The following is a 22,841-nucleotide window of genomic DNA, read 5'->3' as shown; positions in this document are numbered from 1 at the left end:
AAATTAAAGGCGCTTATTCTCTCTATCTCTCTCATTTGCTTGAATTATATAATCCCTTGCAAAAGTGAGGAAAATTCACTGGTGATCGCTGCTGTTCAGTACCACTCTACTATGCTAAGCAAACAAAATGTAATGCGGGCTTTTTTTTTTTTTTTTTTTTCAAAGGTCGTCTGCTCACTGCAGCCCCCAAGAATTATGCTTCCCGTGCTCTAAACCTCTCCTTGTTGTATCGACTGCGTTTATAGCTTACAGCGAGACATTTGATGTTTTAAATATATGAAACCATCCTTGAACAGCCAGTGTGAGTGTGGAATAAGCGGAACATGTGATCACAGTAATTTTGCTAAAGGTGTATCACTTCTGTGATGTTCCTTAGCTTCAGAAGCAGTCATGCACCTTTTTTTCCTGAGCTTCCCGCGAGCTTTGCGGAAAAAATATATTTGTCCCAGTTTTGCAAACGAAACCTTTGGTGTTTATAAAGCGCATGTAGGTATGTCTTGCAGCTGGAGCAAGTGCGTATTCTGGGGTAAACATCACTGATAGCACGGGCGCGATAACGAGGGCATATTAACCCCGGTGTACGACTTCGTAACTCAACGATCCCATGACTATACGGTCTGATGTGACAGGATAAGCTGTCTGATGGACACATCAAACGCAAACATAAAGTTCACTGTTATGGCTTGAACGGACGTAATACGGCGTTCCGATACATAACGATTGGTCTCAACCGTGAAGCCGCGCCCTCGCATGAGCTGCTAATCATCATTTAATGTTATCTTTGAACGTCCAGTTTTGTTCCATCAGATTATTTCCGCTTCTTCCCTCGTGTAGTCCTCATACCGTTATACATTGTCTGGATGGCTGAGCCGTTTGACGGAACAAGCCGAGCGACATCATGCAAAAGTTTCAACATAAGACGCCGTCCAAGTTTCATTGTAGTTTCTATACTTGGAGGAAAAGCGGCGGAATTCCCACCATTTATGCCATCCCCTGTTCTCCCAAACCCTTTTCGTCCACAGACACTGCTTACACTCAACAACGCTTTCGTTCACAACCATATGAGATACTGCATCGAAGCCTGAGGCCTGACTTGCCAAATTCATTTAGATCCAGTACGGCGTATCCATAATCAAGCAGCATTATTCCTCGCAGCCCATGCGGTGCCCATGTCACACCTATATATCAAGAACTTGAATTTTTTTTCACTAAATAAGCTCATAAGCTCATAAATAAGCTCATAAGTATTACGGCTCACAGCCTGTTTACCAACCAAAATCTACTCCAGATAATCGGTAGACGTGATCTAGCTAATCCTAATAACACCCAATATTTGCAGCAAAATAATTTTATACTCCCAAGAGTGTGGAATAACTATGGAAAGCACACTTTCGCATTTGCCGTAATTAGGCAGTGTAATAAACATAGCCTAGCGTTCACCATCAGAACTACTCCATCTCGCAACTCGTTTATTAAACGCTTGTTGCGCTCTACCCTTAACCCATTACAAGATATCACGTTACGATAGCTCTCACTTGAATGTCCGAATGTGTGTGCAGGTGCCCATGTGTTTGTACACATTTCTATTGACTGATGTGGATACATAAGAGCGTATATTTATCAATACATCTGTAAGTAGGTTAGTGCTCCTATAAGTAGATTGGTGCCCTGCTGTCGGGTTCCTTGATATATTGCTCGTCCACTCTAAGCACCTTGCTCCTGCTTCTCTCTTAGCTATCAGGTAATCTATACTAGCGCTGCTTCGATATTTTATAGCTTGGTCATTTCTTTTTAAATTGTATAATCATAAGGCATTTATTTTTGTTGAGCGACTGCGCATTATCTTTATTTTGTTAATAATCACCAGGGGTCTCACCTGCAGTGTTCTTCACTGTGGGACCCCTGTCTGTAATTCTGTATGTAACTCACTTTATGTAATTCATTTGTTTGCCTAATTAACTGAAACAGAAGTTGGAACCGCCATCTCTAACTGCCTCAAGTAACTCAATCGTATTATAGAAGGGGAGAGAAGGCAACAAGGAGGCTCGGAGAAAGTCGCCTTACCTTATTACATAATACGCACTCTACAAGTTCGTCAAATCAAACAATTTGTAATGCTGTAAGTGTCACTGGAGGGTTTTCAGCAGAAGCTATTTGTGGTATGAGCACTTTATTTTTGACAATGTTTGAAGTGCACTGTGGCCATTCTAGCCCGCAAAGGAATCCAGGAACATGTCCAAGTTGCGAAAAACCATGCAGTGCATGCTTTTCGTTCGAGACCACTTGCAGTCCGGAAGCCGTTGTTTCCAGCTTACGCGTCCGAGTTGGCGACCGCCATGACGTCTGCCGTTGCCTCCGGATCGCCGTAGCTGCCATCCTGGAATTCGCTCAGCACCTGCAGTACCTTTATCCTGGCCACGTTCCGCAGACTGGGTGGCATACGTTTCAGTCGCCCCACCAGGCTCAGGCAGAACAAACGGTCCCCGTTGGAAGGACACTTCTCGACCACGGACGGCGAATGCGACGAGGGAAGCTGCCTCGGCATCGGCGGCGGAGCGTCCGGCAGCAAGCTCAGGTGCCTGTCAGCTCCGAAGGCCGGTTGCTCGGCGGCTGACGATGGCAAGGCCGCGGGGTAGGGGACCGACGGGCCCCGTTTGTCACCCGGTTCAGGCTTCTTCAGCAGCACGCAGCCTCTGCGGATGCCCGCCGCCAGGATTAGAGAGAGTTTGGTGATATATTCAACACCCTTCTGACAAGGCGTTCAATGCCCTAACGCTGACAGAACGGCGGTCATAGCGAAGACAAGAGGTACATTACTGTTTACAGTGAGTGGCTACAGCCCTCCGGCTCCGCCAATCGTTTTATTTTAATGCTAACGCACAAGATCAGTCGGTAGGGAAAATCTGGCGTCGGTCCGCACTCGCTATTTTTTATTCGTATTTGCAACACTCTTATCCCGCCCTTTTCTTAGTTTAGTCTTCGTTTCTTGGAGGAGGCGCACAAATTAAGTATTTAATTTCCATTAATTTTATTTTTACTACTCTTGGTTTCTTAAAATTCTGTTCGACCGATTATATCTACTTACGCTATTCTAACAATTAAACGTGTTACTGAAGCCAATTTTGCATTTTTCGGCGCACGATAAAGACCCCCGGGCGGTCAAAATTAATCCGGAGCCATCCACTACGGCGCGCCTCATCTCCTGCGTTGCATCGGCGCGTTAAACCCTACAATCAATCAATATCAATCAATCAATTTTGCATATTTGTGCAAATGCAGAGCGTTACACGGTCCTAGCTGTGGGGGTACTCCGCAATGAATGCTACGCATGATTAATCTTTAAAGGACTGGCTAGATTGATGCGTCCAGATATCCACCCTGTCGTGACGACGCCAACCTGTACCTCGGAGCGGGAGCAGACGCAAATTGCGGGGGAACGCAGGCGCATTTGTTGCCAGCAGCGCCAGTGGCACGAACCAGTGTAATCATAAACACAAGTTTTCCGTTCCATATCACACTTTGTTAAACCCTTAAAGCTTATTGTATACTTCCCCAACACTTTTTTGTAACGGCGAGTAAAAGATTTTCTTTTATTTTATTTTTCAACTTTCCTTCGCCCGAGTTTCGCCGAACCAGTCGCGCATTGTAGCGGGCCGCAGCATCGGGCCGCTACGAGAAGCTTCATTCTGCCTCCTTCATACTTCCGTGGCGAGGGGACATGACAAGGCGACCAGCGGCTTGCCATTCACCTCTGCACATCCGCCATTGCCCTGAACTGGGAGCAGGATGGTGTTCTCGCGGCTGATTCAGTCCTCGCGGGAACAAAGAACGGTTCATTATTTCCCCATTACACGCCAAAACTCACCATCTTCAGCGTTCTTCGTCGATGCTAACAATCAAGATCACGATAGGTCCTGCCGACTGTACGCACGCACAGACAAAATTTTGCTTGCAGCCAGGCCATACAGCAGACAATGCGATCGCAAAAACTTCCTGCGCCCGTAGTTTTGCCTCCCGCAATTTAGACATGTTTTTGAAGGATGCACGTTGGAATGTACGCGATTATCATTAGCAAGTTATCCCATTACTTGGGAGAATCCCTATTGTCATATTCCTATATATTGGCATCCGTGCATGCCCCCATAACCCGGGTTACGCTCCCGCTTATAATTTCCAAAGCTAGAAGGGGCTGCTTTTAGGTACATCCTTGACAAAATGAAAAAAAATATATAAAAACGTGGATGAGCTTCAAGACAAAAACGAACACAACGTGATCCTGCCAGGATTACTTCGTTCTCTTTCCGTCTATTAGCAGCCTAGTGTTGCTTCGAAGGGTGGTAGAAGAAGGGATAAACGCCTTAAATTTGAAAAGAGGTGTAGAGCCAAGTCTGATAGCAACGTAGCATCCGCGCCCTAGGTGAAATCCAATCCTTCCGTCTAACGACGACGATGCTTGGAACGCAGCTGTCTTGCGTGCGAAAATCAATTTGGTGAAGTGCCAAAGTCAAAGCCGCTGCAATCAAAGTCCAAGCGTCAAAGATCAAAGCGCTAACTGCCTGCGAGTCATAGTCCAAACTGAGGACAGCAAACGAATCCCTCACGAGAAAGCTGAGTGCACCCCACCCCCCCTTCCGCCCCCGCTGCCGCCGTTCAGAGCGAAGCCTTCAAATTCTAGGGAACCACGCCGTCTGGTGCCAGCGTGCACCACCGATTTCTTTTTGGGCTCAGTAAAAGTTGATTCCTCCTCCTTCAAATTCGCTTTAAAATCCAAACTGCTTGGACAGTGCCCCAATGGCGCTATCGGACAGACGTCGGCGTCATAATGCAAGAAACCCAGGTTAGATTCCGACACTGGAAAACGTCTTATTCTTGTGTATCGTCATCATCATCATCATCATGCCTCTCATTGTGTAACGTTGGCTTTGCTACCCTGCGTTTTAATTAACGACACCCCCATCAGTGAGACCGGTAAAGCTTCGCTTTGAAAAATGTTACAAAGCGGCTAAGAGAGCGAGTATATATGCGCAACTGACATGTTGGGTTGTAGAAACTCGTCGAGGAAGACAAGCTCGGGCTCCAACTCCCTCCACTGGCCCTTGACTGTGAAGCTCGGGCGCCTCTTGCGCTTCAGGTACGTGTCCCGGATGGTGCGCCACCGGGTCTGGCAGTCGTCCACTGCAAGAAATAGCGCCTGCATTAGGGCCAGCCATATCGTTGACGCGATAAAATTTAGGCGACCCAGCAGCAGCCCTGTTGCCCTGTGCTCGACGTGCATGCCTATACCATACCGCCAGTCACATATTTCATCAGCATTCTCTCTCCCCCGTTTCGTTGGCTATAGCCTACAAGGCGAGAAGGGGGAGGATTTTGCGGAGGAGAGGTTATGACACTGATCCCCCTCTCTCACAGAGCTAATCACTATCGCCTTTTGATGGTACTGTGGTGTTGCCAAAGGGTGCGAGCACATTTAAACACGGTAGATTATCTCTCTGAGCTTCGGCTAATGAAATTGACGTTTGTCTTTTCCTCAAAGCAATTTGGTGCAGAAATGATTTTTTAAGGAACCACCCGTAAGCAGCGGGGTGGTACAAGGGGGGTAGTTTCACACAATGCTTACTAGCCTATATTGTAACACATTTTGGCAGAAGGTCGACCCCTCAACCCGCTTCAAGAAACGTTGAACGCCTCCTGAAATCAAACCCTGGCTACGTCAATTAACCATTTGATTCGCTTTCTTTAGTGCCTGATACCCGAATCGACGCGTGTCCTCTGCTATCCTTTTCCAAATCACAATTACATGAATGCGTCTCAAAAGAGGGTGTGTCCATTCTAGTCTAGTATCCTAGTCTGCTTTCACGACCATGCCCAAGAGATGAGACTGATCAATTGTTAATAACAACTAAAACGGGTATCATGCGGCAAACCAGAATTTTACCTTTCAAGCATGCCGATACGTTTATTACATTTGGGCAACGCAGCCCAAGTAACCTCGTTATATGCGAAATTGTTGCTAGGTCTCTAAGCTGCATTCGTATCACTCGTTGTGTCCTATATCAACAGGTGGAATGAACGAAACGCTCCTTCATGTGTAGCAGCAAACCACCTCAACTGTAAATAAAATCAGTGAAAGCTACCAATGAGTGCATACTGTGGTTATCTTTCAAAATAACAGTACTCATTGTGCCATTAGGGGCCTCCATGGTTAGCAGTCGTGGATAATCCCGAAGGCCTCCCGCAAGTCTGGGCTCAAAAGAAGTGGAGTCATACATGTACACCCCCTGGCCAGAGTGGAAGACACACACTCCCTTTCCCTCTCAAAACGCCCTGTGACCTGTCCCTCAAGGCGTGCCATGCTTCTGTCTCCTTGCCATGCCCTTAAAAATGCCTCATCTTCCGCTCAAAGAGCCGCCCTGAACGGCCACCTACATGCCCAGACGCCCCACTCTCGCCGCCGCGCCCCCCGCCAAACCTTCCCCGACCCGCGGAATAGAAACCGTACCTTCGGCAGTGTACTCCCAAAATTATCATTTCCTTCAAGTATAGAGATACGCTGCAAGAAAGCATTTCACCATCAAGGACCTGTATCTACAACTTAACTGACTCCACCCACCATCGCTTTCTATATACGCCGAGTCTACAAGCCCACTGCATGAAGCTTCGTCCAAAGTACGGACATGCACAGCGCACGCACAGCACACCGTAACCTCTGGTTTGAAAGCCGCCACCGTCTGACAGCGGAAATGCCAGATGGCCCTAGAATCCTTGTGGCCAAAACCTACTTTGCTTCTGAAACCATAAGAGACATGCACACACACACAAAAAAAAAAAAATTGGCTCCAATCCACGCTGTGAAGGTGGTTCGAAAGCAAAGCTTTCATCGACACTCACAACAATTGCCCATGCGACGTCACTTGAATTTACACACGAGGCTCTACAAAGAGTGAAACCAGAGATTCTGCCAGCCGTTACCTGGAATTCCCGGGAGGGGGGAAGGGGGGGGGGGGGGTCGTCCCGAACGACGCAGCGTCAGCCACGGCCGGGCTAGAGCGACAGATGCCGCCTCTGTAGCCCGGCCGTGCGTCGGCAGAAGGAAAACGGAGAGGAGCGTCTTTCGAAGGGTGAGACAGCGGAACTTAGCCATCCTGATGCGCTAGCTCAGGGCTACACACATCCCGCCCCCCGCGCCACAAGCGCAGACACCCAAACAAATGGGCATGTGAGCTTAGTGATTCAGATTTATACCGGTTTAAGTTTAAACTAAGTTAGTAAGTTTCAGCATTGCGAGAAAGCTGAGGGAACTTTCATAATCGCTATTTATCAGGACCAGTTGCTCCTTTCGCCTTTTGTAATACCTCTTAAAACACAGCCGAATTGGTATTCTAGAAAACGGAGTTCCCTTCGTGGCAAGCAGTGCGCAAAAGGTAGCGTTTCTCTAGCGGCCAGATGTCTGTATGTAGTCTCTACATTTTGTTTTCCCGCCCTGCAAACCAAACCTTAACGTATCTTTGCCGTACGACTCCTTAATTCCGTTGTGTCCGGGTTATCCAGGAGGTGCTGTCGAACAAGTAAGTCAAGCCGTGCAAAAGAAGCGCGCAATGGACACGAAGCTGCGCCTAAGGAGGGCCAAAACAACAGTCGCTAAAGCAGACGAGAAAGAGAGAGAGAAAACATCTTTATTTGTCCTGCAAACGCGACGCGGCCTCACGTCGTGTCAGCCGGCCACTCGGCTTCCGTCACCTACTCATGCCTACCACCGGGTGGGGGTGACACTTTCGGGCGTTGAAGCTCGAGGGCGTCCGACACTTGCTGGACGGCCATGTGTTGTATGACGTAGTCTTTGCACGCCGCCGCACTGACAAGGTACGGCGGGAACGTCTCTGCTGCACTGGCCTCGCTCGGGTGTCTTCTAAAGCCATCCCGCTGACGCGCCCGCCGGTATGAGCGCGCGGGGAACGCTGGGTAACCATTCGCCGCGCCATCTACACTGTGATCCGTGAGTGAAAACCGCCCTTCCCCTCCTCAGCCGTCTTGGGAGTTTCTTGTCCCGCATGCCACGAAGGAACCGTTGGCTGGTAGAGGTAGAAAGCTTTGCTTTAAAACGCAGAGGCGTAGGGTATTCTTTCTTGTGGTTCTTATCTCGTCCGCTACACTTTGCACCCCCACTTGGCTACAGTCAGCGCTGTCATGGCATACACCTCACTACTCAAGCCGGCGTGCTTTGTTCCCGACCAGAATAGGCCTAGCGCCCACAAAGGGTAGAGACGCACACTGTACCCACCGGATACATCGAGGGTTGCAGCAATGCGCGACCATGCTGCACCCCGGTGGCCGGCTTGCCTGTGGAGCTTGGACTGGCGGTCCCACAGCAGGCTGTACTTTTTCACCTCCTGAACGAGCCTGTAGTTGAAGGGCGCCATGAGCTCCGAGCTGGGTGGCCGTAACGTCGCAATGACGGATCTGTGGGTCGCAGTTCGTCTTCTCAGTTCGGGCGCGTGGCGGGGTGCTCGGTTGGTTGGGATCCAAGGATTGTGGCACACACCCGCGCGAGAGATTGGCCGAGAAGATGCATGCAAAAGTAGGCTGTGGCAAAGATTACTTTAGATAAAAAAGTCAAAAAGAAAAAAAAGAACGGTAAAAACCCTGTAATGTATTAGAAGAGTCAGGGAAAAAAAGGAAATCAAGAAATATCTGTCTACTAGGAGAGCCGATCTACCGCTGCCAGAAAGGAATTATTTTTTTATTGCGATAGTATTCCTTATGGCATAAAGGTCACATTACAGGTATATGTGAACTCCCGTTTCGCGGAGAAATGAGAGGAGAGAGCGGTGGTGGGGTCCCCATATCCACTGACGGAGTTCAGCTGGTCTGCCAGGCTGGAGGCCTGTGCCTCGAAGGTGTCGCGTTCTGGCCTCTTCCAATGAAGGCCACGTCCACAGCAGGTGTTCTTTGGCAGCATCTTCGGCAGGAGCCATGCAGAAGGGGCAGTTCTGTGTGAACGGGGCATGGTAGCGTGGTGGCCACGCCCGGGTCACAGCGGGAGAGAGGGCTACACCAACACCCGCGAACGAATGAAAAGAGGACCCAACACACCTATGGCAAACTCATTAAAAAAAACCTAGTGAAAGAACAACCGTAGTGGATAACTGGAGTGAACGCCGAATAAAGGTAGATTATAACTGCGTGCGTCGTTTCAAGGGAAATCAGCGGCAGTTTAAAACAGTGCTAAATAGTTTCCGGATTGTCACAGAAAAGGGGTTGAGGCCTGACCACATTTGTGTAGATGGAAATTTAATGGGGGAATTCCGCATAGTAATTAGGTAATGTTACCTCGAATTTCTGAGAGAAACAGAATATTGGCTGTCATAGGCGAAGAAGCAGCGTCCTCCCAATGGCCTTGTAAAAAAAGTGAAAACGCCCTAATCTCGCCCCCCACAAAAAACAGTCAATGGAGCTCACCCGGGAGCCCTCATTCACACAGCCGTCACCTTCTCCGTCACGGCACCGTAACGTCAAGAAACCGCGACGGAGACGTAAACGGAGTAGCGTTTGTACTGGAGCTCTCCGTCAGAGTACAGGGTCGTCTGCCTAGCGATCAGTTTAAACTAAAATTGAGCGTGCTTAATCCGAAAAGTAAAGAAAATGGCTTGTGCTCACTTTTCGCTAAATTTAGCCTCAAAAATTTGTATTCTGATTAGCTGGTTTACCGCGGGGCATGGTCCCGTCGCATTGACGAGAGGGAGAGAGAGAGAGAGAAAACTTTATTGGGTCCATGCCATTCAGGTGGCGCTTGTAGCCGGTGGCATCCACCACCCACCGGCAACTGCCACAGCCCTATCGATTAACCTCAGTGGCTAAGGCGTTGCGCTGCTGAGCACGAGGTCGCGGGTTCGATTCCCGGCCGCGGCGGCCGCTTTTCTGATGGAGGCGAAAAGCAAAAACGCCCGTGTGTACGAGATTTCGGCGCACGTTGAAGATCCCCAGGTGGTCAAAATTAATCCGGAGCCCTCCACTACGGCGCGCCTCATCGCCTGCGTTGCGTCGGCGCGTTAAACCCCCACAATCAATCAACCTATCGATTAACCGGACCTGAAGGTCCAGATCGGAGCTGCGGAGCGCGGCCTCCCACTGCTCCTCAGAGGTGATAAGTGGAAATGTATTTTGTGGGCATGCCCATATGATGTGAGAAAGGGTGGCGTGATCTCCGCACAGGCAACAGGCCGCGGTTGGATAGAGAGTTGGGTGTATGTGTGTCAGACGAGCTGGGTTGGAGAAGGTATTTGTTTGTAGTAAACGCCAAATGTGCGCTTTGTGGTTATCCAATTGCTGGTCCGCCGGTGGGTAGATCCGGCGGGAGAGGCGGTAGTGTGTTGTGATGTCATGAAATGTGACCAGGCGATCCCTCGCAGACCGCGCCCCGAGATAGGGATGAGGTTAGGCCCTGCCCGAATCGTAAGCCCTCGGGCGAGTTCGTTGGCCGTCTCATTCCCCTCGAGGCCGGAGTGCGTAGGTGCCCAGGTCAGGCATATTTTCTCATCTGGGGATTTCGATCGAAATTTTTCCAGAATTTTGAGTGCCACTCGTGATAATCTGCCTGTGGCAAAATTTTGGATTTCAGTCTTTGAATCGGAAATGATTGTCTGGGGGTTGGATTTTGTATGATGGCTAAGGCTATGGCCGCCTCTTCCGCCGTTTCTGGGCGGGTGGCTCGTATGGTCGCCGAGTTTAGTAGTTTTTTGGAGAAGTCTGTTGTAGCAACCGCGTATGCGTCGTGGTGTCTGTACTCTGCCGCGTCCACATAGATGGTGTTTGGGTTATTCCGGTGTAGTTTATGGAGTGCTTCGGCCCATTTCTTTCTCCTGGCTATGTGATGTTCAGGGTGCATGTTGCGTGGCAGAGGTTTGATAGTTAGCCTTGTGTGGATGTGTTTTGGTATAGGGTGTAGGTGTGTATAGTTGGTGTGGTGTCCAATAGATAGCTCTTGGAGTATGTGTCTCCCTGCGGCTGGTCGTCCGAGTCTTTCACACTGGCTGATTAGGTGGGCCTCTATGAGCTCGTGGACTGTATTATGGAGGCCTAAACCGTCGAAGCGGGCAGTGGATGTGCCGGGGGTAAGGCGAAGTGCAAGTTTGTATGTTCGCCTGATGAGTACATCGACCCGCTCTAATTCCTGCCTGGTTAAGCGAAGGTAAGGCAGCGAGTATAGCAAACGAGTGAGAACGAAGGCCTGCAGAATGCGGATCTTTTCATTTTCTCTCAAGCCTGTATGACGGTTCGTTATTCAGCGTATTAAATTGGCGGTTTGTGTCGCGTTTCCTTCCATGCGATCTAGAAATTCTCCATTTTTTCTATCATTCTGAATAAGTAACCCAAGTACTCGGATGCGCGAGACCTCTGGGATAGGGGGTCCTTGAATGTGAAGCTTGATGTTTGGCTTGTCTGGCCTACGCGTTTGTGGTGGTAGCAGAAGTAACTCCGATTTAGTGGGTGAGCATGCGAGTCCTGCTTTATCGGCTTCTTCTACCACTATCTGGATGCCTTTCTGGAGGATTTTTTTCTATATGCGCGTAGAGATTCTTCACAAAATTGTACCCCTTCCCAACCTTGATACCCTCATCGAAGAGACCAAGCTACGTCTTAAGGAACATCTTGAGCAGTCCCCCCAAGGCAAGGCTATCGGCTCATGGGACTATATGAACAGTAAATTCGACCCCACTTGTTACCCATTGTCCCTCCCGCCCTGGGAGCGCCCTGCGATTGGCATCCCTCGGCGTCGCCCTATACCTCGGCGGCAGGTGAGAGCACGCGAGTTATACGTTCGCACTATCCAGAACGACAAGATGGAGAACGAAGTCGACATCTTCACGGACGCCGCCGTGCGCGGCAATGAGGCTGCGATTGCATGGACATCTTCGGACGCCCCCTTGCTAAATGGTTCCCGGAAGATCTCCAATACATATGGCCTAGCTGAAGAAGGTGAACTTATGGGTGTCCTGGGGGCTGTCCATTCCATCCGCGACCATTGTGACTCACTCTCATCCCGGAAATTTCGCATCATTACGGATTCTCACGTCGCCCTTAAAGAATTGAACCGAACATTTTCACCTAATTATACGGCCACGAATATACATACCACATGCCATCTGAGACCTTCAACTGGAAGGCATCGCCATCCGCATCGTCTGGTCCCCGGGACACACGCCTGGGGCACATGGCAACCACGCGGCTCACACCGCCGCCCGGAAGAGATTTGACACACCTCCAGTGGTTTCCAGTGCCCCATTGCAACACCTACCACGACCAGACTGGCAACTTCACCTGCGGAAATTCAAGGCAGAGAGTCGCAAGAGGCTTCAAGATACCACCCCGGTGGGTGTACTGGGCCCGCTCAAGACGCTCACACGCTCGGGCGAGGTGGTAGCTAATAAGATTTACGCTAACACGGCCCTAACCCCTCATGTACTACATAAATGGACCCACGGAGCCAGCTCGCACATCCAACGCTGCCCGTATTGTGACGAGAAGTGTATCCCTAACCTGTGCCATTTGATATGGCACTGTGAGCACTTCAAGACCGGTCGCGAGCCACTGTTGGACCTCGGTACCCCACCCGGAGATGAAGAAGCGCACCTGCAACACGTTCGAGAAGACCCCTCAGTGCTTGAGAAGTTATTGAATACGCACTAACCAGTGGTCTTTACAAGCTGGTGTAATAACCTGGACCGACACCTATAAAAATCGTAGCACCTATTTCTTCACGGTTTTTGCGAACTATATGTTCACGGACTTTAAAATTCATGCCCCCTCTGATAATAAGGGCATTCATGCCCCCTCTGATAATAAAGGCATTCCTCCTCCACCTATATGCACGTCACTGTCTTGGTTTGCCCAGAGCGTAATATCATCTGCGTATAGACTGTGGCACAGTCCTGGGATTTGGTTGAGTTTTTGTAGTATTTTAAGGATGGATAGATTGAACAGAAGTGGAGATATGACTGCTCCCTGGGGTGTGCCGCGGCCACCTACGTCTATCGAGGGTGTGTGAAGGCCACCTACGTGAAGGGTGGCCGTTCTGTCGGTTAGGAAGTCTTTAACATAGTTATACATTCGCTCTCCTGGATTCACTGATTGTAGGCCTGCGAGAACTGCGCCATGGGTGACATTGTCGAATGCTTTGCTTAAGTCCAGAGTAAGAATTGCAGCGGAGTCGTGACTGTTTGTTCTTGGTTCTATGATGTGATGGTAAAGCCTGAGCATGACGTCTTGTGTGGACATGTTTGGCCGGAAGCCCACCATGGTGTGTGGAAACTGATTGGTGTCAGTAATATAATGTATGGGTCGTGCGTGGATGACATGCTCCATGAGCTTACCAAGGCATGACGTCAGAGAAATAGGGCGGAGGTGTCCCAATTCTAGTGGTTCATTTGGCTTAGTAATCAGTATAGTTTTGGCACGCTTCCACGATTTCGGTATAGTGCCGGTTCGCCAGCATTCGTTAAAGTACTCCGTGAGTAATGTGATTGACTTATCGTCCAGGTTGCGTAATGCTTTATTTGTGATTTGGTCTGGACCAGGGGCTGAGTTGGATCGGAGTTTTGCTAGTGCTGCTCTGACTTCCGTCTCTGTAATATCTCGGTCCAGCTCAATGTTGGGAAGGCCTGTGTATGATGGTAGTTGTGATCTTGGGGTGGGTGGAAGGTAGATGTCGCGGGGCGCATCTAGGAGTTCCGAATCCGATCCTTGGTGTTTCTGTATGATCTGAGTGAGGCGGCTACTTTGTTCCGTCTTACTGAGACTGGGATCAATCAAGTGCCTGAGAAGTTGCCACGTTTTCTTTAGGTGTCAGTTGCCCTGTAGACGGTCGCATATCTCGTCCCACTGGTTTTGAGCAAGTTGCAAAGCGTGTTTTTTAATTTCCGACTCCAGTGCGACCATCCGTAGTTTAAGATTTCGGATGAATTTATTGCTTCTCCAGCGTGTTTGGATACTTTGAAAGGCTTCCCAGAGATGGGCGAGCCTGGACGGTTAACGAGGTTATATCTGTATCGATTTGCTTCGTTACAGTTTTGATGTCCGATAGAAGTTGCGCGGTCCAGTTCTCAATGTCTGTAATTTGAGAATCTTCTACTTTGCTTCCTCGTAGCGTGCGGAAGTCATCCCACTCAGTTAGTATTTGTTGCCGGGGGACATATTTAATCCTGCCAGTGTGCGCTATAATGGTTTCTATAATGTAGTGATCACGATCTAATGTATGTCCTGTGTTGTTCCAGTTCTCTTCCTTGGTGTGTAAAGTGAAAATAAGGTCGGGGCTGGTGTCTGCTTGTGCACTATTGCCGACTCTGGTGAATGTGTTTGCGTCATTAAAGATGTTAAGATGGTGTTGTTGTGCCTGATCCCAGAGGTCTGTGCTTTTAACACTGCTTTTCTTATATCCCCATGCCGCGTGTGGGGCGTTAAAGTCTCCCACTATTATGAGCGCATGTGGTCCGGCCTCCTTTCGAGTTAGCGAGAAGAGGCGGTTGAATCTGTCCTTGCGGTGTTTTGGAGAGCTGTATACATTCAAAATGAAGATTTTTGGGTCGCTCCGTTTTTTGGGGTATACTGTTATTAGGTCGTGGGGAATATCAACACGATCAAACTGTAGATGGGCTGCTGTGAGGTTGCGGTTGACCAATACCGCCGTTTGCGGGTAATGTTGACTTTGAAAAGCCTTGTAGCCCGTTAACCTCGCGTGCGTATTTGTTTCTTGCAGCGCAATTATGTCCGGCGGGTTACCTTGAGATTGAACCAGTAATTGTAAGGCGGGTCGTTTTCGTTTATATCCCCGGCAGTTCCACTGCCAGACTTTAACAATACGGTTTGTTCCTTCCGCGTTCAACATGAGGTGCTGGGGACTGTTGCGGGGTGTCTGTTGGTACCTGAAGATGCTGTGGTGATTCGATGCCTTTCATAATGTTGTTTAGGAGCTCCATGGTGTTGTGGAGTTTCGTGTCTATGTCATGAAATTTACTTTCGAGGGTTTGTTCTAACCTGTTGAGCCTATTATTGATGGCGTCGAGTTTTTTACCGTGGTCAGTGAGTTTACTAGTTACATCTTTAGTGACGGGAGTCTCTACAACCCGTTTTTTAATCGGGGGAGAGTTCGTCTCTGCTTCGCTGTTCGTCTCTGTTGACTGTGATAGGCTGTTGTGCAGTGCCTGGTTCTCTTTGTGTAAGGCCAAGTTGTCGTTTTTCAGTTTTAACATGCTTTGTTTGAGCGCTTCGATTTCCGCTCGCATGCTAGCTAATTCGTGCGCATGTGCAGTGGAAAGATTGGATGTTTGGTGTTGACTCTGAGGAGGGTGGGATCCGCGCTTCCCCAGCTCACCTGCTTATTGTTGGGCTGGGTCGGCTGAGGTGGTGGTTGAGTTTCTTCTTCCTCTTTGCTCGTTGAGCGACCCTTTTTGTTGGCCGATGAATTGGAACGGCTTCTTTCCCCGCGCTGCGGGAGACCAGGCCAGTCTTGTGGGCAGCCGGGTACAGGTGGCGGCGGTGGTGGTGGTGGCTGTTGCCATGGTAGGTGCTGCTGTTTGTTCAAGGGTGGTAGTCTTCGTCTTGGCTGGAACCTGGATCGGCATTCCGCAGAGCCGGTGATGTGAGTGCCTTGGCACACTACGCATTTGGGCTGGCACGGGTGTTCTGGGTTTGGATTGACAAGTCCACACTTTTGACAGCGCACTTGGGAGGTTGGGCATACGTCCGGTCGATGTCCTGTGCGCCAGCAGGTAGTGCAGGCTTCTGTTTTCCGTCGGAACGGTTGACATCGGTAGGTAGCTCCTCGATACGAGATGTGGTACGGTATAATAGTGCCGTCGAACAGTATTTGAACCGCGTTGGAGTTGCCCATTCTTCTGGCGTTTAGGATACTGCATGTCGGATTGAATCTGACGAGGCTTTCAGTAATAACCTCAGGTGTGTCGTCAATTGGAACGTTGAATATTATCCCTGTAGTAGTGCAAGATGGGGCGGCGACATTTGTGGCGACCTCGAAAGTCTGGTCTCTGATTTTGATATGTTTGATCAAGGCGATCACACTGCATCTCTCCTCTGAAGGGGTGTTGAACATGAAATAGTTCGAAGTCACGTTCGTTCTTAGCTGCTCACCTTGCAGGTATGACAGTCCCGCTGCTTTATAAACGGCGTCCAGTATGTCGGCTTGGCTTGTTGTGCGGACATTGAGTCCACCATGAGGTCAGAAGACGATTTTGAAGTCTTTTTCAGGGAGCTTCTCCGGCGGTGGAACGCGACGCCTCGGGCGCGGACGATGCTGCTTCGTTGCATAGTCGGCCCCAGCGGTTTGGTTGGGCGTTTCGGCGAACTTCTTATTGGCGGCGGCGTTCTCACGATGTACATAGTGGACGTGCTTCCAACCGTCCTTTTGTAGTTCGTCAGGGGGGATGTATTCTCCTTCCACGGCGACTTCCATGCCGCCGCTGGTCGTCGGAGTGGAAGCTAGGCCTAACGAGGTAAGCCTAGTTCCAGCGTGGTCTCCTTTCGTGGTAACGATCTCGGAGATCTGGGCCCAGGGCCCGGAAAGCTTGCCAGGGTTGAACACTTACACGGTAAGAGTCCTGTTCGCCAATACACGCGGTGCAAAAGGGTGGTGTTCCGCTCAAACGCCGAAAACCGACGGAGCCGAAGTGAGGCACGTCTTTTCGCAGCGGCGACTCGGCCTCCCGTCGGCCTCCCGTCACCGTCACACCGTTTTCGACGAGAAATCCACTGAAAAAAGCCCTCATTCACACAGCCGTTTTTCACCCCGTCTCGTCACCGTCACGTCACCGTCTTCCGTCATGGGCGACGGTTTCTCGGGCGATTTCTCGCCGAAAACGGTGCGACGGTGACGGGAAGCATATCTCTACGTTTCCGTTCCGTCAACGCGACGGGACCACGCCCCGTAGTAAACCAGCCAATCAAAAAACAATTTTTTACGGCTAAATTTAGCGAAAAGTGAGCACACGTAAAAATATAAGCCATTTTCTTTACTTTTCAGATTAACCACGCTCAATTCTAGGTTAAACTGATCACTAGGCAGACGACCCTGTACTCTGGCGGAGAGCTCCAGTACGAACGCTACTCCGTTGCGTATCCGTCACGGTTTTTTGACGTGACCGTGCCGTGACGGAGAATGTGACGGCTGTGTGAATGAGGGCTAGCACGGCGTTCGCGACGTCACGGCCAGCGCACCTGCTGGCTGAAGCCGGGCGAGTGGTTGGCAGCACATTCAAACCGCCCCGCGTCGCGGATGATCTTCGGACCATTCGTCGAAACACTGTTCACAATATGGCAATTCGTGGGCGGGGCAATTTGTCGCGTAGGGCAATTTCTCATAGGGCTGTTCACCGCCACTGGTACTAACTGTTAAAAAAAAAGGCTTATCCAAGCTTGCAGGGCTAAGTTTCGTGTATTTTGTCTGCAAACAAAAAATTCCGAGTTTCACCATGTCTTTGAAGCGCGAAGCTTTCTAGCACACGGCGTTTGGCTGCGAAAGTCGAAGTGTGAGGGCTATTAGCACGTGATCACCACTAAAGTCGTGAACCTCTCGAAACATGATTTGGACCTCAAGGTTATTCCTCTCATCACATGGATAAAAATCTTGGGTAGATTACTTAGTATTTGGTACCATTTGAAAGATCAAAACGTGTTTCCTCCAGCTTCCGTTTGCGTCACCGGCAGTCTTGCTTTACGCGGAAGGGTTGTAGCTTTGCGGTAACAATCCTAGACTGTCCATGCTTGATTGACGATTTTCTCTATATAATTCGATGTTTTTTTAAGGCACTCGAGATAAATGCGTGGAGAGCAAACACTGCTGCTGCATTTTATTCATCGACGGTGTAGTGTGGACGTCACTTTGCTAGAATGATTCTTCTACGTTCGTGTTTTCCTTCTAGTTTATTTCGGGGCGCAAGATTGCTCCAATAAACGTTACTTCTACACGAACATTTCTGCTCCCGTGATTCCGTCACAGTACACTCGATAAACAATTTTGTCACGATGCCAAGAACGATGCAGCGGCCTATGCTAAGGTTAGAAGAACGCCCTGGGAGGGAAAGGGTGGGGAGGCATCGTCGGAGAAATTCCGGTATTGTTTACACTAAACCTGGATATATGTACCGAAGTTGACACAAAAGTTTGCCATTTTTCGTTACATGCAGGTATTCGTCACATGCAGGTTTTGAGTTAATACTCGCGTGAATGACACAGAAACGAAACCGAATGTTACACATAAGTGACGGTGAACTCACGCCTCGAGGATTTATTTCACAGTACAAGACTGCGTGATTTGCGCCTAGTGCTTTCTCAAAAGCTTAGTCACTACACGGCGCTCCAAAGAAGCAAGGTTACTGACCCCTGTATTCACAAACGTAACTTACCGTAAGTATCACTTCGGCGCTTTTTGGTTCCAAACAAGTTTCAAGACCAATTAAACTTATGCTGAAATGGCGGATTTTCGCGAACTTAATGCTCTTTTCCACACTCAAAATTGTTGAGAAGGTGCAAGCTGGGATACTGCACATCTAAAATTGCGGGCTCGTCTTAAAAGAGAGAGAGAGAGAGAATAAATATTTTTATGTATCCAGCAGAGGCTGATGTGTGGCCCTCGCCCCATGGAAGGCATCCGGGATGCCTTGACTTCGGCTGGCTGTCCGTGCTCGGGTCACCAGTTTGAGCTGGGTATCCAATTCTGGGCTGGCCGGGGAAGCCCTCGACTGCTCAAAGGTTGGGTTGGGAAGTGGGGGCAAGTCTGGAGTACATTGGCACTCCCATATTATATGGTAGAGGGTGCCAGGCTGGGAACAGGGAGCACACTGGGAAGGTTGTTGTATGGGGAAGATGAGGTGAAGGTGGATGGGATGTGGGTAGGTATTCGTCTGGAGCCGCCGCCAAGTTGTCGCTTCCTCTGTGAAGAGGCGCCAGTGTGGCGGTGGGAGGCTGCGGCGAGTTCGCTAGTAATGGCCGAGAATCTCGGTCATGGAGGAAAGAAAAGGTTAGGAGAGGCCCTGACGTCACATTTGTGAAGCCGAGTCCCGCCATGACTTGAGCCCACGGAGCCCAGCACTCTATCCCATCATACTTTGCTGTCTCCGGTTTGATTTGACTAACATGGCGTCGCCCTGCCCTCCCGCTTCGAAGCGAAAACAGCTTCGTCGCTAATTCCTCGCTGCGATATCATGTTCTAAGCTGTTGATTTCGCCTTCAATTTGCCCATTCTAACCCTCACCCAAAGTTTCAATCGAAAAACGGCCTTCGTTTTTGAGATAGAAGGACGATTTTTCAGCTCTTAAGCCTGGCAAAGTAGCGTTTGTCGTTGTCATAGCAACAGGCTCGCGGGATGGCGAACGCAGACGCCTCCGACGGCAGAGTTTTCAAACTGGCCTAATTTAAAAACGTTTGTCGTAGCGACTGCGTTGGTTTTCAAGCGTAGCGAGGCAGCGACATACCAAGCGCCTTAAAAATTTGTCCATTCTATTTGCCCAAATTTGGCCGCCGCAGTAGTAAACGAGTAAGCAACATTGTCCATGGGCTCAAGAAAAATGACGTAACTTCCTCCACACTTTTCGCAATGCATTGGGATGCTAGGGGCCTCTCCTGAGTATTCTTTCCTCCATGATCTCGGTGTAGAGAATTTTTTGTTTGTTTGTTTTCGGGCAGCAGAACTCATCCCCGACTGACCAACACCACAGATAGCAGTGGAGACACGCGGCTACACGCCGGCAGGCTGGCCTACCGCAAACCTTCAGTCTCGAACCGACACCGCACTCACACGTGGAAACACGCGGTAGTTCGCGGTGCGGGCGAAAAAAGAAGTGAGTGACTGAATAAACTTTATTTGAAGTAAAGGCAAAGAAAAGAGGGAAGGGGAGAAAAAGACGGGAGAACCACAGGTGGAACCCTTTGTCCGGGGCCCCAGTGGTCTCTCCTCCCGTCTTTGTCCGATTGATTAGGTCCTTTTCGATCTGTAAGTCGAGGCTGACGAGGGTGGCCTCCCATGATTCTCGTGAAGTCAGTGGCGGATCCTTTGGTGTTCGGCCCCTGCCCAGAAGTATGGGCCGGCCCATGTAGTATGTAAGTGAAAAAAGTGAAAAGTGGAAAAAGTGAAAAGTAAAAAGTGAAGTGTAGTTACTCCTGCCACCCCGTCACGCTACACAAGAAAAACCTAATAAGGGTGCTACATTAGCCATGGGATGGCTCCAGTCACCCCCCTCATCATCATTATCGTGATGACGAGATTTGTTTTCGGCGATTCTAGACTTTTTCGTAGCTGCTGGCTACATAACGGAGTGCAGTATTCGGTAAATTAGTGCTTTGTCCGCCAAATTTTTCAGTACAAGTGCAAAAAACAATGACTGCTCATCTTAGCGAGTTCGTTACATCAATGTTAACCGCCGCAACGCCTACGTTACTTAGAGGTCTCAAACACATGGGCTTCAATAGGGGTGGCAATGGGGAATTGAAAAAAACAAAAGTTAAATCCAGGAACTCGTTACATACAGGCTCGTTATATCCAGCTAGGTTTAACTGTATACATAGAACCGTATTCTAAGCAGCCATCTTGAAACCTCGCCTAGTCGTCTTCTTCTTCGGCGTAACCGTCTGTTGAGCTTGGCACCTGCGTCGTCCTCGTCGTCATCGAAAGTTCCAACATAAGGTTTATTGGAGCGAACTTCTGCTCCGCAATCTAAGGAAAACTGCAACGACGAAGTACCCAGTAAAATTCCTCTTTCCTTTTGGGATTTTATACTGCTCCGAACTGCTCCAAAGCAGCTCCGTATTTTATTTGCCCATATGCCTTCTGTGGAAGCAGTTTTGGACTGGCCAGGAGCTGCTGAAAACTGCTCTGGACAGGAAAATAACAAACCAAAATTGCAGAGCACGGACGAGCGTCGGCAATTAGAATGCTGCGGCGTTCGCTCTGCCATAAAACATAGAGACTTAAGGCTTTCACCTTAAAAACAGTGTTCTTTTTCACCGCCCCCCCCCCCTAAAAAGAAAATGAGTATATATTTATCTAGCCCAAAACATCAGTTGCAGCTTCTCCGCACTACACATCGCCGAGTTGTAAAGCACCCTTTACAGGCGATGGCAGTGGTCGTTTAAGGGACCACGACGACAACGCAAAATTCGACAGCTATATTTATACTCGCTCGCTTTAAACATGCTACGATCTCTTATATTTTTGTAGATGGGAAACGATGCTTTTTACAGGGAAATTCGCATTTGCTGTCCTATTGTTTACATTGAGAAGTGTACTGAGATATACGTGGCTGGCACAGTGTACACCTGAGGACCTCCGTCAGGCCGCCTATGCCTTTAGTCCGCCTCCTCTCGCTCAGACGAGAAATAAAGTTTTGTAATTCAATTAAGTTGAGATTTTAAATTAGCCCTTCTTTTCTTAACTCATATTACGTGCCAAAATTTTCTTGTGATTTTGTTTGCACCCGTACCTGGGGTGCAAACAAAAAATTCTGAGACACTCAAGCCCTCCCTATCACGTAGTTAATGCGAAAGCATATTGTGTGCACCGCCCCGCCATTTGTCACGGCTGCTGTTAACGAGTGTACCGTTGAAGCAGGGATTTATACACACCCCCCTAACACCCCCCCAGAAGGACTTCGACACCCCCCAAAAAGATTCCACAACCACAAGCACCCTGCCTAGGGATTTATACAACACCCCCCCAAACATCCCACCGACACCCCCCCAAAATTGAAATTCTGCATAAACCCCTGCGTTGAAGGCATTCATCCTAAGCACGAAGAGGAAGGGCGAGGAGGCGCGGACATGGCGAAGGCAGGCCGCCTCAACTTCCCCCTACCGTGACGAATGCCCAAGTGCCCAGACGGGTCCCGGTAACACGCTAGCTACGTACGCGACGGAACGGACGGACTGCTAAAAATCTATTAACTCGTGCTTACAGTGGCACGGGTACAGGGGTGCGCACGCGTCCTCTCACTCATTGTCATCCTTTTCTTCCTGCGACGTTTTCTTCTCTTCCCACCACTATGGCTGAGAGCTAGGCTTGGCCAATCACCCTCAATGGCCCTAACTATACGCTATTAGCGGTAATGTGCTTTGTTAGTCACCTAACTGCTACCTGTGTAATCACCATGCTCAAGTTTCTCCTACAGCTTTGGGTACATGTCTCTAACACACATTTAACAGTGGAAAGCCATTACCCATTCACTACAAGGGTTCACCTTTGGTCAGCTGTTGGAGAGGCACCCAGTCAAATTCAAAGCGGCAGGTACGGGGACGGGGCAAAAGCGGCGGCATCGGGAGGGGTGTTTGGAAGGCGAACTGTTCCCCTCCCCCTCTCGCTTCCTCGTCGGCGCAGTTGACTCGTTTTCTGAGGGATGGACGGGATACGAGGCGCATGGTGTCGGCGTGGTTGGCGTGGAGAGCCGGCGGCAGCTCGCATTTTCGATGCTTGCTGTAACCCGATTCAATCGTTATATCCGATATCGCGGCACAGGAGCATTGTAATAGGCGGTTTATTTTCCCATGGAAAGCATACAGAAGCGGAGGGTGCCATAGCTGTTCATCGTTACATCCGATATATTGTTATAAACGGTATCGTTATAAATATATCTCTGCCAAAACATGGGTTGTGATAGCTTCTTCACACTATCTGTCTAAGGGCTGTTGGGCCACTTTTTCAGGTAATGCAGAGAAAAAGAAATTAGAGTTTCTGCTGGGAGCAAAAAATTCCCCGCATTTCCCCGAGGGGAAGAATGTGAAAGTGCGAATGCACGAGTTGAATTTGCGCGGTTCGGTAATGTTCGCGAAAGAGAGATCACACACAC

The 22,841-nt window shown here is 49.4% G+C and overlaps 1 protein-coding gene across 1 annotated transcript; it reads right to left on the bottom strand.

The window, feature by feature from the left end:
* Positions 1-2,311: 2,311 nt before the first annotated feature.
* Positions 2,312-8,417, bottom strand: LOC144158797 (uncharacterized). Its single transcript, XM_077689941.1, has 3 exons — positions 8,279-8,417; positions 5,034-5,175; positions 2,312-2,693 (listed from the first exon to the last, which is right to left on the bottom strand). The coding sequence occupies exons 1-3, from the start codon at positions 8,415-8,417 to the stop codon at positions 2,312-2,314; spliced, it is 663 nt and encodes a 220-aa protein (XP_077546067.1).
* Positions 8,418-22,841: the final 14,424 nt, after the last annotated feature.

This window comes from Haemaphysalis longicornis, unplaced genomic scaffold (assembly GCF_048455015.1).
Source record: "Haemaphysalis longicornis isolate Haplotype H1 unplaced genomic scaffold, Haemaphysalis longicornis Haplotype H1 scaffold_1, whole genome shotgun sequence".
In the NCBI taxonomy this organism is placed as follows: Eukaryota; Metazoa; Arthropoda; class Arachnida; order Ixodida; family Ixodidae; genus Haemaphysalis; species Haemaphysalis longicornis.
Note: the sequence above shows the minus strand (reverse complement) of the source record. Positions and strands in the feature narration are given on the sequence as shown.

Bases quoted from the DNA above. Each gene is read 5' to 3' on its own strand.
- LOC144158797 (XM_077689941.1), bottom strand. From the start codon at position 8,417: ATGGCGCCCTTCAACTACAGGCTCGTTCAGGAGGTGAAAAAGTACAGC. The intron at 5,176-8,278 runs GTGGGTACAGTG...TATTTCTTGCAG, and splicing joins TGCAACCCTCGATGTATCCG to TGGACGACTGCCAGACCCGG. The intron at 2,694-5,033 runs GTCAGTTGCGCA...GGGCATCCGCAG, and splicing joins GAGTTTCTACAACCCAACAT to AGGCTGCGTGCTGCTGAAGA.